Below are 11,082 nucleotides of genomic sequence, written 5' to 3' on the forward strand. Positions count from 1 at the left end.
CTCAAGGTGACATTCTCAGTTGGCGATCGTATTTTCACTGGGAGCAAAAGAGTAGAAACTTGCTGTTTCAATATCGTCCTCATCACTTCCCTCGCTGATCTCTTTCCAAGATGCAGCTGTTAATATAGTGAAACCAATTATAACAAAAGCGTCGCCCAACAATTGAGTGGCACTCAAGCTATTTCCAAATAGAATCCATTCCACGAGACCAATGAGAAAGATTGTCAACAACGAGCTTACTGAAGATAAAACTGGTGATGTGAGCGCCATCAAGGACAAAAAGGACCCACTAAATAGCAAATTGGAAATGATGGAACCTGAAACATAACCAAGGATTTTACCAGTATTTGAGCCATAGTCAAACAAATTAAAATGATGAATATGCAACACTTCTGCTAAAATGACTAATGTAAGAATCAAAATCAAGGTGAACATTCCCAATAAACCCATCACGAAATTAGCGAAGGTCAGCTGGCGCCGAGGAGTTATCAACAGCGCAAGGTGCGCTGGCACACATGCATATCTCTTGTATAGAACCTCATAATATCCATAAAGCACAGCACCGATGGAAATGAGAAGATTTCCCCACAACCTATAGGGATATTGGTCGTTTGAAGAAGGTGAGTCGGAGCCGGAATAAGCCACCACGAAAACACCAAATACGGCAATAGCCACGGAGCTCATTTTAAGCCACGTGAATTTCTCGTGAAGAATAGGGATTGCAAATGCATATGCGGTAAATGCGGAGCAATTGTAGATAGCTGTCACATCCGAAGCATATGTCATGGACATGGCCGCATACCATGTAAGTCCAGCAACATTGAGCACGACAGAAATGAATGCAGTCTTCACAAAAATGTACTTGAACGCAGGGGTAGAAATAAGGGCACGGATACACGCTCTGATGGAACTATTGGCAGGAAGATGTTGGTTCTGGTCCACTAAAGTATTGAGGTTACTGGTGGAGCGGTCATCGTTGACATTGGCCTCATAGATGAGAATCAGCGTGTGATAGACATTGTGTATCTGCTTTATGATGCTTTTTTTGAAATATTTGTACATGTTGACCCGTTGTTGTGGTTGCTCGAGATTGGGCAGCTCATTTTCAAGCAAAACTGTGTTTGAACCCAAACTTTCATAGTGAGTGGAGCCGCTCTTTACACGCTGAGCCACACGCAAGAATGCAACGGAGATGGTTTGAATCGGCCATAAGAGCCACCATGAACCATGTGTGACCAATAATAAGATTATAGGCTCTTTGAATCCCAACGTGTATGCTTGACTAGTAAACTCTGTTTGACAAATAAATGACGCGAGCGACAAAAGGAATAGAAGCGTCACGAAAATGATCTTCACTTTAGAAGCCCCATTAGACGTTGTATGGGGATTAAGTTCTGTGATGGCCATGATGTGGAGTAGTTGGTACTGGGCGCTGTTGCTCCTGCACCATTAGACGAACGTGCGAGTGAAGGTAGTGGGACTTTCTGTACATGATCTGTTCAACCTATTGTTTTGTACTTTATTTCGAGGTCATGACAGGCTTTTTACCCTATACAAAAAGAAAAATAAGCTAATCCTAAGCTAAGGTGATAATACCCACGCAATTTTTGTGCCACATTTTGTGTATCAGTTTCTATACCTTCTTCTTCATCGTTTGCTCTTGCTCGCATCTAGTCGCTGTCACTTTCGTAATCAGAATCCAGTGACAGCTCTTCACTCAAGAGATATCGTCTTGGCTCAACTTCTCCCTTTTCTGCGAGTGTCTGTCGGGGTGTGATGTACGGCATAATTATGTCCACTACTCGGTCGTCTTCGGCTAGACGGTCGATCCACTCGTCCATGTACGTCAATTTGAAGTGTACCGGTAAATGGTTGACAAATTCAGGCAGCTTAAGCTGTATTCGGAGCTTGCGATGGTCTTGGATGTACTTGTCATATAGTGTGTAGAACTCTTTGGGCTTCCAGACTAGACGACAATATAAAAGCGTCAACGCGGTCAAGTACTTGAACTCATTATAGCCATTCTGCAGAAGATACATTTCAATGATTTCATCCAGTGGTTCGAGCTCAAGAAGTCGGAGAAGACAACATAAGAAGGGGGATGGTCTGCCACCAGAATCCATTCCTCCAAGATACTTCACTTGCTGCACAATAACATCAAGAATATTCAGTTCGTTGGTTAGGAAAAGATGCTGCTTATAAAAGAGAGAGTCTTGAATTCGGTTGCGTACAATGCTCTCAATCAAATGGGCCTTGTTAAGTACTTTGGATCTTTCCATAGTGGCGCTCCATTTCTGCGAGAGTCGCGCACTATATATCTACAAGTCAGTCTCCAATGCGACTAAAATAATTGCACTACTCGTTGTAATTCGTTTACGTTAGTCACTCAATTCTGATTAATAATTCCAATCTAATTCTGAACCATCAGTGCCTGTTTCTTTTATGCATTTATTAAATTGAAATAAGTTAGACATGGAGCTCTACTCTTCATCCTCGTCAGAAATGCTTATCTTGTCCAAATCTGCTAACAAGCCCGTCAAACTCTTAGAAGCTGCTTCAAAGTAGTCTCTTTGTACCGTCACAAAAACTTTCAACAAATCAATGTTTTTTGAGGGTCTAACCAATCTTCTCATTTCCACAACTGCAACTTCGATAGAGCTAACCAAGTCATCCTCTTTTGCAATAAGCTCTTCATTTTCTTCGTCTTCGCCAGTTTGCGATCTCAAGAGATCAAAGTCCAGACGTGCACCATAAACCCGCTTTCTCAATTCAGTCACCTTTATAAACTGCTCATTCAAGATTTGCACCAACGCATGGTTCAATTCAGACATAATCTTCTTATCTTGGTCCAACCGGGCTGTAGCAATTTGCACGTAAGCAGACGAAATTTGAAGTAATGCGAAGGACAATGGCTCGCATGTCTCATTAAAGTCGCTACTCGCCTTTGTGGCGATCTCTGAGAGTTTCCCGTACAACGTTTTAGGAAGTTCTAATGTGACAACCTCTGTCTCTACTGTTTCCAGCTCCTTGGTACCCAAAAGGATGTTCTCCATCTCTTGCGGTGTAGACACGTTCTTCAATTGATTGAACTTTGAAGAAAGAAGCAGTCCCACATGGGCATCCTTGATTTTGTTAAGCGCAGAGTTACCTGGAGGGTAATCATAACTTAACGTACCGAAAGTGCTGTTTGTGTACTGGATCAAGTCGGTGTACAATTTCAACAACAAGTCGCAGTTCTTTTCTAAAATCAAATAGTCCTCGGGCAAATCACTCACTTCAATATTCGTATCGGAGTGTGTGGAAGCCAATTGTTGGACCTGTTGTAGTTGAGCAGAAATAAGACTTTGCGTTTTCGAAGTCAAGGGTTGGATTGATTCTTTAAGATGTTCTGAGTATTCTGAGACTGCCTTTCCCAGGCTTTGGAAAGACTTGGAAATGGACTCCATGTCCACCTTAGCCAAAGACTCTTGGAGAGACTGGAGATTGAAAGAAGGGAACTTGAACGACATGTGGGTAAAAGAAAAGAGTAAATTGTTAGTATACGTCAAACTAAACCTGCAGGTTCTTCACCCCAATGTTTGTCGCCTTCTCGTTTGGGATTTCTTAAAATAGAGTTAATCTTACGTTGCATCTATGAAGATACTAATACTATGAGCAGATATCAGTCATCACAATTGAATGAATGAATAAGCATTGCATTTTCCAGGGTTTGAATCTACTTCCTAGTTCTGATACTTTCAGGATCTATCTACGAGAACTAGATGTATGAAACCGGACGTCAATCAACCAAACTTTGTTTTATGCTTACTCTAAAATTAGAAGAGAGCACTAAGACTAAGTCAGTTTTCCACCTTGAAGCGGCTTATCGACTTGGTATGTCAATTTCTGATTATGTTAGTACGTGCTTTTAAACGTAACCTTATCAGCTATTTTCTACTATCTTAGACAACGTCGTCATCCCGAAGGGTCAGTTGTCCCTATCTAGTTGTTCATCACAAGGTTTTGACACATATACATACGGTTTATGTTTTGATGAGAAGAAATGCAGAGCGAATGCGCCTTTTATATTGCAAATTTTCGGAGGTACGGGTGCGCACTCTGTTAGGGCTGAAGTGTTTTCACGACACATATTACAAGATGGTTAATACAGATGGGAAGACTGAATACGAAATAAACGGGCTTGTATTCACATTTATTCTGTTTATCATATTTATTTCTATCGTGTAGGTTTCATATCTTGTTCGAAGTATAGACTGCTAGTTGTTGTAAATTAATGCTAGTATGTTTCTCGTATCGCAGTTTCCACACAGAGCAAAAAGCCGGGTTAAAAGCATTATACCGAGGATAGCTCCGCTTATTGAGAACACTTCAGGGATTTTATAATGTGCTTTGGCTCAATGCTTGTTTGGGGCATGGTGATTCGCGTTGAGCTGGCCAATGGAAGCGTTCGCTTCTTCATTGGTCTTACTTTTCTTTCTCAGAGATCCGTATGCTCATGAACCTGGGTATGCATTCGAAACAAAAACGTTTTTAATGCGGGCAAATTTCACTTCGATTGCTACTTTCCATCCATTGTACTTCATAAATGTAAAATCAGCTCAATTTCTGTTGAGCAACTTCGATGGCGCAACATCGAAAAGAACTCTTACAATGCTATCACCTTGCATAGCTCTCACTAATTTTTAACCCAGACGATTATCCTTGTATGATCTGAAATTTGACGTGTATTGTGTACTCTCAAATTACTCTGTAATCCAAGACATACTTGTCACTTAGTGTGCACCTAACTACGCGAGTCCATAATCAACCACCATGTTCCATCTTGTGCTGTCGCTATACACGCAGTATAGCCGGCGGGAACAGTACAATGTTCTCATTCTTGGGCTTGACAACGCGGGGAAAACAACATTTTTGGAACATATCAAGCTTCTCTATCCGGCGAGTCATGAGAAGGAAAAACAGCAGCTGGCCGAGGAACAAGATACCGTACGCATCTTGAAAGGGAAAAGAATCCTCCCCACGGTAGGGCAGAATACTACAACTGTGCGGTTTCGCCCAGATGAAAGTAGCTCGCTTACTGCTTCGGCCCAATTCCGCAATATCAACCTCAAGTTCTGGGACTTGGGTGGCCAGCTCTCTCTTCGCAGTATGTGGTCACGTTATTATCGCTCGTGCCACGGCATCATTTTCCTTATAGACCTGACGGACACTGAGCGCTTCCAGGAGTGCTATGAAACGCTTATGAGCATAGCGCATGATTCCTCGTGGGCTGCAGATGGTTCGGAGAGCGTTAACGTGCCCATTTTGATGCTTGCCAATAAGCAGGACTTGCCGCTGGCGGTGGATCTCGTGGCGTTGAAAACAGGAGTGTTCATTGAGGTGGTGAGCCAGCTTGAAGCTACCGATCTGAAGTTATTGCCGGTTCTGGTATTAGAAAACCAAGGCTTGCGCGAGAGTCTCGAGTGGCTTGTCACTCGCTTAGTCTACAACAAGGCCAATCGTGCTCCCGAGTACAAGTAATCGACCAAATGAACATTTATGGGCGTCCCCTCGCAAATATAACATACACTGTACAGTAGCTTGCATTTTGATGAGGCTAGTCGCGTATTCTGATTTAGAATACACCCGTTGAAGTGCAAGACTTGATTACAAGCTTTCATTCTCCCAAATCGTAGGTGTTTCGCGTGAATAGCGTTGGAGGTCTTAGGCAATTTCGTCCCTGCGTGCTGTGAGTTTCTTCTGTGCATGTCGGCTAGATGTGCCTTGCTTCTATTGTATTACACGCATGTCGGTTATAAGTGTTCTGTTTTTGCAAACTATTCCGATTAAAGAAAGAAAGTGCTGCAGCTGCAGTGTGTTCGTCCCTGATGGTTCCTTGTAGGAGTAGTTTTCTGTGATAAATTTGATCTGCGGAAGTTAGCGAGGTGCAGTGGCTGGCAAGAGTACAAGCTTTGTATAATGGCCAGGGGAACAACATGGGCATATTGTCCTCTGAAACATATAGTGAAATCTTGGTGTTTCCTGCCTGAGGTAGTATTGCGAAGGGCAGAGAAGTAATCATATCGAATTCATACAATGATCGTCAACGTCGCATAGCAATTGCAATCAAGGCTTAGGAATTGTGATGCAACTATAATTGTTGTGGAATTCATCGATGAGGTACGTCATGGATTCTCCGCATGTGCGGCTTGCGAAACCACCAGCCACACTTGCATTACAGTATTGCCTACAGCCCTATGCAAGGGTGTAAGTTTTTCATTTTGTCCTTGCTTGCCTACCGATGCACAGCTTCTCTTGGTTCGACGCCTACATGTCACGGAATTTCAGCGAAACGTGATCGCAAATGATAAAGTAGCAACCTCGCCTTCCCGCACTCCTTTGAAGCAGGCACATCAAGCAGCAATCGACCTTGTCTAAGCTTCTAGCGCCTAACATGCGCGTTGTGTGCAGAAAACATGGAGACCAAGGTTTGCTCCACCGCAAGTATATAATATGGATAACCACTCCCTTAAACGTCAGCAATGACGGAAGGAATTATTGACAAGATCAAAAACAAGTTGGGCAAGCACGAATCGGTGGAGGAAGAGGCATACGAGGCGGGCCAAGCCCAAGCGCACAAGGAAAGAGTTGGCTCGGGTCACTCTAAAACGGCCGAGGCCGGAACTATTGGGGCTGATACCACGGGAGCGTATACAACAGATGCTAACCACGGAGTTAAGAATCAGCTGGGTCACAAAAGCACAGGAGCGGGTCACACTGGCGCAGGACTTGGACATGGAGTAACCTCAGGTACAACCACTGGTACAACCACTGGCGCAACCACTGGCGCAACCACTGGCGCGACTACTACAGCAGGTGTAGGCGGAGCCTCCGGATATGGCGCTGGTACTTCCCATTCTGGCTCTGGTCATGCTGGCACTGGCCATTTTGACTCTTCTGGCAAGGGGTACGCTGACACTACTAGATCAGACAATCCTGATGCCTTTCATGAGACGAACGCCACAAGCTCCGAGCCGCACCGCGAAGCTCAATTCGCGTCGTCCAAAGGTCGCGTTGTATCTCTGCCCCCTCGCGTCCCACGTAAGCCCTTGGATCAGGGTTATGGTGGAGATTATACGAAACCAGACTTGCCCGGTGAGTCTGATGATGGCCGTCGCGGTCATGCGTTGCAGAACGATAGCCCTATGAATGCAAACGATACGAAGCCGGCAGAAGGCACTGGGTACTTTTACACTCCGGAGGATGGGCAAGGTTTGAAGGTGACTGCAGGCGATTACTCTGGCTACGATCCTCGTACTGGCAAGGTTGAAGGTGCAGGGACAAAAGACGGGTCAGGTGCTGGCCACACTAACCATACGTCTGGCTCTGGTCACAATGATCGTGCTGAAATTATGGCAGCAGCAACGGCAGCTGGAGTTGCTGCAGGCTCAAAGTCTAGTTCTAAAGCCAAGGATGATGCTACAGTGAAGTCTCTTTACCATGAACCTCTAGAGGGGACTGGATCTACCAATCACACGTCGAAGACGACAAATGCCTCAGATACTCGCAACATTGAATCTGCTGCGTACGAATCTGGCAAGTTGCATGCAGACGGTGCTGATGTGATTGCAGAAGCCTACAAGGAAGGTGTTAGTGCAGGTCGTATTTCGAAGCCTGACACAAACAAAACGACCTTGGCAACATCGGAAGGGCGTACTGGTAATCGTCATGGAGCAAGTACGGGCACTAGCGTCAGTCCTAGCAGGGGCACTAGCGTCAGCACGAGCAGTGGCACCAGCAGTGGCACCAGCAGTGGCACCAGCAGTGGCACCAGCAGTGGCACCAGCAGTGGCACCAGCAGTGGCACCAGCAATGGCACCAGCAGTGGCACCAGCAGTGGCACCAGCAGTGGCACAAGTCATGGAACGTCTCATGTTAGGGGCTCCCATTCCGGCCAAGCAAGCCACGCGTCTACCAATATTCCTGGTGCTATCGTTACTGGCGCCGCTGGTGCTACTTCAGGTAAAGCAGATGCTAGTTCCAGGTCAAAAGACCCTAGTACACGTGCGGGTATCGATTCCGGTTCACAAACTATCATCCTGGAAGCGTATGAAGAGGGAGTGAAGGCGGGAAAGAATGCATATGGAGGCTCTACCTCGCATCTGTCCACCTCCCACCCCACTTCTTCCGATCGTAATTTAGCCGGAACAACTGCCGCGGCAGCTGCAGCCACGGCATCATCTCACAAGTCAGATCCTAATCTGCGGACACTTGACCCAAAGGCTGATAACCATCTGTCTACTAGAACTACAGGGTCACATCCTTCAAGTACAGCAGGAACGAAGTCGTCTACGTTGAGAAACGATGAATCATCCATTGATGCTACTCATATTGGCAAGGACCGCGCCGCGATAAGCAACGTGGATGCCGGTGCAAAGGCTCCATCCAGCACCGCTGCCCATGCACCTGTCTACACCGACACTGACAAGAATCACACAACAACAAGTAACAGCTACGTCGGCACAGCAGAGGCGGCTCTTACTTCTGCTGGTGCTGCAGTTGCCGGAATTCTTGGTTATGGATCAAGTAATGAAAAGCTGACAAAGGATCATTCGTCAGATGCCAATGCCGCAGGTAGGGCGAAAACAACTGGAGAATTGGGTAAAGAATCTGCATCTCAAACGTCGGGAAATGCAACTCGGACTACATCTGAGCCCTCTCATTTCTCAGGTGGATTATCTCATAGTGAGCCACTGACTCGTGAAAAGCACGTTTCCTCAGCGTCACACCCTGCTGGTAGTACTTCTGCCATTCGCACCACCTCGTCTTCTGACCATGCGTCTTCTGCTGATAAGACCTATGTTGAAAAAGATCATCCTAGATCTACCGCAGACGAGAATGCTTCCAGTACTAAACTGGATCAATCTTCTCTGGGTATTGGAGGCATTTTAGGTAATGCAGCCGCTGCTGTGGGTCTTGGGTCATCTAATAAGACGTCTACTGAAAGAACTTCTGGTTCCGATGACTCGGATATCTCTGCAGCCGACAGGAAGAAAGCGTCTGAAGATCGTGCAACCGCGCACAACAAGAAACATGGCATTACTGATGACCGGTCATTGATTGAAATCGCTGAAGATGATGACCCCTCTATCAAGAAGTTGGATGCTCATAAGGGACCAAGTGTTTTGGACAATGCTGATAACGACCCTAACGGGAGGCATCGCACGCTTGTCTAAAAACATTCCTACTGACCGTTCAGTAAGCGACTCTAACGTGACTGCGTCCGATGATAATCAAGGTGTGCATAATTTTGACAAAGAACGTCATAATGAACACATAAATGACGAATCATCTGACAAGGAAGATCGCTACATTGAACATACGTCGAAACATGTGGCTCCACATTTTCGGAGGTCTGGCGTTCCTACTCTGTCTCTCCACAGCCGTACGGGGGTCCATGCTGGAGCGGATAAGTATCAGCATGATCTGACAGCGTATGGCAACACTGGGCAACTCAATCAACCAGCGCCCCGCGAGCATAGCAAAGACAGCACTATTGCCAGTTCCAGTGGATATCCTGATAGATCCTCTGGGGACATCGGTTCAAAGAAATTTACACCGATTTCTGTGGTGGGAACTGCCAGTCAAAGCGAGGCTCGTTCTTTGGCGGAACTGGCAGTTTCTACGTTGCATAAAAAAGGAGAGCTGTTGCACGCTTTAGGAGAAATAAAAGTTGACGCCCGGACGGGAGAAGTTACAGATGAAGGCGAGGTCGTGGCCAGTCTCAAACAATCTAACCCAAGCGGTGCTGTTGTGGAAGGTTCTGTTCTAAAAATGCCATTGGATGTACAAAATACGGAGAAGAACGAAAATCTCAGCCGTCATAAGAGTGAACCGGCTACTCAGCAACCAAGACAAGATTATAAAATGCCTGGGTCTTTCGAATAGGACAACGTATGAAAAGCAAAAAAAATGTATGAATCACCAAATTGATGCAAGTACGTAGAACATATGTAGGGTTGTACTTATTCGTGATGTAAGTATTATAAGTCTTCGCAGGAGGCTAACACAGAATAATCACCTTTCGAAACGATGAAAAAATTGCGACAAACAAATATGGCTTTACATGAAGCATTTTTACTCGTAATACCTTCGAGATATCCGCTGACTATCAAAAAAAAAAAAATTAAAAACAGAGGATGATGAAAAATACTGAAGACGCAATTTAATATCAACCAGAATTCTGGTCTTGGTTCTCATGCACACACCCATACATCTCGCAAGTACTTGACGTGGTTTTACTGAAGGCTAGAAGAAAGCAACTTCTCAACATGGCTGAAGCAGAAGAAACACAGCAATTCCTTCGAATTTCGGTCTACACACCGTTGATCTATGTTGCTGTTATGGCAACAGCATTCGTGGCCTTTTCTGTCTTTTATAGGCGCCACAGGCTCCGCAAATTGATCGAAGTGGAACCTCTTTTCGGTCGGAACTACTCGTTGGAGTTATATATCTTGCTTAAGGACAAATTCTACAACAAACTGTTACCCAAAGAGGGCCGTCCACCGGAAAAGGTCGTGAAGGCCGCATTGTTGAGACGTGCTGTGGAGGCAATCAGAAGATCGCTAAAGTTGAAAGAAAACGAGCCAGTTTTCAACAAGTTGTACCAAGAGGGGCTCATTGGAGATGAGCTTTTCAAACAGTTCGGTCTCCAGAGCAAGATCCAACAGTTAGAGTTGAAAGAAATTGTTGAGGAATGTCAGCAGTTCAGCAAAGAGTGGCCAGCCACATTTTTCCCTGTAGCTCAAGAAATCTGCTACAATGAAGCCTTGAGAAGACGCCTTCATGCAATGGACGATCGTTCCAAGAGCTTGTCCGAGTTATGGAACTACTATGTTGACCAGCTGGAGCCAAAGAAATAGTTTCAACACAAGCATATCAAGTTCGCAATATGTAGGCATTATATTGTTACTTTCAAATTTCTTCTTTCTTCTTTCTTCTCACCTTACCTTTTTATTCCTCTCATTTAGTTTCTTTCTTCCTTCTAATTTTTCTTTTTTTTGTTTTCCAACGGTCTTGCTCAAATCCATGTAGTTTTGACCT

General features: G+C 45.1%; 7 protein-coding genes across 7 annotated transcripts; 4 read left to right on the forward strand and 3 right to left on the reverse strand. All coding sequences in view use genetic code 12, as the record gives it.

Annotated features, from left to right (window-relative positions):
- Positions 1–15: 15 nt before the first annotated feature.
- On the reverse strand, positions 16–1,407 carry FOB63_002390 (mannosylinositol phosphorylceramide synthase regulatory subunit; the record flags this gene model as incomplete). The annotated part of the gene is made up of 1 exon (XM_002616558.1): positions 16–1,407. One exon carries the CDS (start codon positions 1,405–1,407, stop codon positions 16–18), a length of 1,392 nt encoding a protein of 463 aa, XP_002616604.1.
- A 263-nt stretch (positions 1,408–1,670) lies between these two features.
- On the reverse strand, positions 1,671–2,279 carry FGR16 (U4/U6-U5 snRNP complex subunit; the record flags this gene model as incomplete). The annotated part of the gene is made up of 1 exon (XM_002616557.1): positions 1,671–2,279. The coding sequence occupies one exon, from the start codon at positions 2,277–2,279 to the stop codon at positions 1,671–1,673; it is 609 nt and encodes a 202-aa protein (XP_002616603.1).
- Positions 2,280–2,480: 201 nt separating this feature from the next.
- On the reverse strand, positions 2,481–3,509 carry FOB63_002392 (uncharacterized protein; the record flags this gene model as incomplete). The annotated part of the gene is made up of 1 exon (XM_002616556.1): positions 2,481–3,509. One exon carries the CDS (start codon positions 3,507–3,509, stop codon positions 2,481–2,483), a length of 1,029 nt encoding a protein of 342 aa, XP_002616602.1.
- Positions 3,510–4,812: 1,303 nt separating this feature from the next.
- ARL3 (Arf family GTPase) lies at positions 4,813–5,520 on the forward strand (the record flags this gene model as incomplete). Its single annotated transcript, XM_002616555.1, has 1 exon — positions 4,813–5,520. One exon carries the CDS (start codon positions 4,813–4,815, stop codon positions 5,518–5,520), a length of 708 nt encoding a protein of 235 aa, XP_002616601.1.
- A 1,001-nt stretch (positions 5,521–6,521) lies between these two features.
- Positions 6,522–9,215, forward strand: FOB63_002394 (uncharacterized protein; the record flags this gene model as incomplete). The annotated part of the gene is made up of 3 exons (XM_066102231.1): positions 6,522–7,463; positions 7,612–7,730; positions 7,781–9,215. 3 exons carry the CDS (start codon positions 6,522–6,524, stop codon positions 9,213–9,215), a joined length of 2,496 nt encoding a protein of 831 aa, XP_065958381.1.
- A 193-nt stretch (positions 9,216–9,408) lies between these two features.
- On the forward strand, positions 9,409–9,927 carry FOB63_002395 (uncharacterized protein; the record flags this gene model as incomplete). Its single annotated transcript, XM_066102232.1, has 1 exon — positions 9,409–9,927. One exon carries the CDS (start codon positions 9,409–9,411, stop codon positions 9,925–9,927), a length of 519 nt encoding a protein of 172 aa, XP_065958382.1.
- Positions 9,928–10,310: 383 nt separating this feature from the next.
- Positions 10,311–10,901, forward strand: FOB63_002396 (Sec63 complex subunit; the record flags this gene model as incomplete). Its single annotated transcript, XM_002616553.1, has 1 exon — positions 10,311–10,901. One exon carries the CDS (start codon positions 10,311–10,313, stop codon positions 10,899–10,901), a length of 591 nt encoding a protein of 196 aa, XP_002616599.1.
- Positions 10,902–11,082: the final 181 nt, after the last annotated feature.

Source organism: Clavispora lusitaniae (genome assembly GCF_014636115.1).
Source record: "Clavispora lusitaniae strain FDAARGOS_655 chromosome Unknown tig00000078_pilon, whole genome shotgun sequence".
NCBI lineage: Eukaryota > Fungi > Ascomycota > Pichiomycetes > Serinales > Metschnikowiaceae > Clavispora > Clavispora lusitaniae.